The sequence below is a fragment of the Pundamilia nyererei genome, unplaced genomic scaffold (genome assembly GCF_000239375.1).
Source record: "Pundamilia nyererei isolate P.nyererei 1_Seehausen unplaced genomic scaffold, PunNye1.0 scaffold00035, whole genome shotgun sequence".
NCBI lineage: Eukaryota > Metazoa > Chordata > Actinopteri > Cichliformes > Cichlidae > Pundamilia > Pundamilia nyererei.
This window is the reverse complement of record NW_005187436.1, coordinates 1,836,816-1,838,629: the sequence shown is the minus strand read 5'-3', so window position 1 is coordinate 1,838,629 and position 1,814 is coordinate 1,836,816. Positions and strand designations below refer to the sequence as shown.

Genomic DNA, 1,814 nt, shown 5'->3' with positions numbered 1-1,814 from the left:
CTCTTTTTAGTGAGTCGAGCCGAAAGAGCCGGTTCTCTAAAAAGAGCCGGAAATCCCATCACTAGTGTCAACATGTTAACTTGCAAACTGCGCTAACGCACTACTTCCCACCCATGTAATTGAGCATTGCGTGGCACATCCGACATACTGTTTTACTTTTGTCCATGAGGGGCTTACCTTCAGGGTCATACTTCACATGAAGACCAAAATAGTCCCAAAGGCCAGATCTGAATGAGGGTGGGGGAGGTTCAATTTGCCATATTGCAACAAGCTTAGCTTCTGTCTTGCTAGCTTGTGCTACGCTCAGTGGAACTGCGCTCGATAGTGCAGCCTAGGCGGAGTAGTCGAACGCAGATCCACTGAGCTCTCAACACAAATTAAAAATTTTGTATTGTTCATACATATGCATACCGATCCAAAGCACTGTATCAAACGGTTCAATATCAATACGAGTATTGTTGCACCCCTAGTGTTTTGATATCAGATGTGAACAGAGAGAATCCTCTTTCCTGACACTTAGAATCTCGATAATTTACAAATGTACAAAAATGACTTTATTCTTTATTCAGTATGACCTGTGGCCTGCAGCTGACACCATAAAATCATCTGAAAAGTGTTTACTGAGGTCAAAGAGTAAAGGGGGCCACGAGAAAGAACAGCTCCATCCACTTTTGACCTGATGCTACTTGAGCTTGGAGTGCTCAAAGAGAGTAGAGAAGCACTATATAAGAACCAGTCCAATACCATCCTGTCTAATCTCACTCTACAAATTAAGTGAAGTCTAAAAAGTCTGTTAAACGGAACTTTGTCTCTCTGTGTCAAAGTGCCCTTGGGCAAGAAACTGAACTTCAAGCAGGTCCCATGTGTGAGCACCTCTGCCACACTGGTTTGTGATAAGCACACTGAAAAGTGTGCAAATTGCATCCAATTTAGTCACATGAACACTGTGTATAACAAGTTATGTTGTGAATTCTTAAGTTCCTGCAGGCAACCTGATGAAGGTCCCCATCCTCCTTTGTTATGTGCTAACTGAAGGGTAAAGGCATAAGGGGGGGTTTCATCAGTCTCACAAAGTTACCAGTCTGGCCTGCTGGACAGCATTGGAAAATGTGAGCTGTTTTTTCACATATTAAAAAATCATAAAACACATTACATTTTTTAGCTTTTCCGAATGATAAAGACCTGCACCATAGCCCTTCACACTACACCAAAGTAAACAACTAAGAGATAAACAATTTGTTTCTGAAAAAAGGGACAATTTCTGTCAATTAACAACAAAATTCTGTTTTAAACTTAAAGGTCAGTCTGGCCAATGAGCAACTAGAGCTTATTCCTCATAGAAAAACTGAGATTTATTATTAAAATTCTTTTTCTCATACTAAAATATATGAGAGATCAAATGTGGAATGTTTTTTAATCATTTATTTTAGTTTATTTAGTCTAGAAATTAATGAAATTTATATTGAAACTCAAAAGTGTTTTCATGCGCTTGTAGTTTACCCACGTGGTATTTTCAAATTTTACGATCAAAACTTGAATTTTGGGTTTAAATAAAATTTAAAAATTAATTCACTTTTTTTTCCTCATTAAATTGCAAACTCACAGGGTAGCAACACCATGTCCTCTTTTACCTGAGGGAGTGAAAGGATGACACTCATGGTCCAGGCCACAGCCAACATGACTTTGCTCTTCCTTTTGGCCTCACTGATTCCCAGCGGATTGAGGATGGCGGACTGTCTATCCAAACTAATGACCACTGTCACAAAAGCGCAGGAGTACATCGCCACCAGCTTCATGAACATTAGCAGCCTGCA

At 39.7% G+C, this 1,814-nt stretch overlaps 1 protein-coding gene across 1 annotated transcript in view; it reads right to left on the bottom strand.

The window, feature by feature from the left end:
- gnrhr4 (gonadotropin releasing hormone receptor 4) overlaps positions 1-1,814 on the bottom strand; it is a 13,238-nt gene that overhangs the window by 10,449 nt on the left and 975 nt on the right. Inside the window, exon 2 of the mRNA XM_005730149.1 lies at positions 1,632-1,809. Coding sequence (XP_005730206.1) covers positions 1,632-1,809 — 178 coding nt within the window. The remainder of the gene's footprint in view (positions 1-1,631; positions 1,810-1,814) is intronic.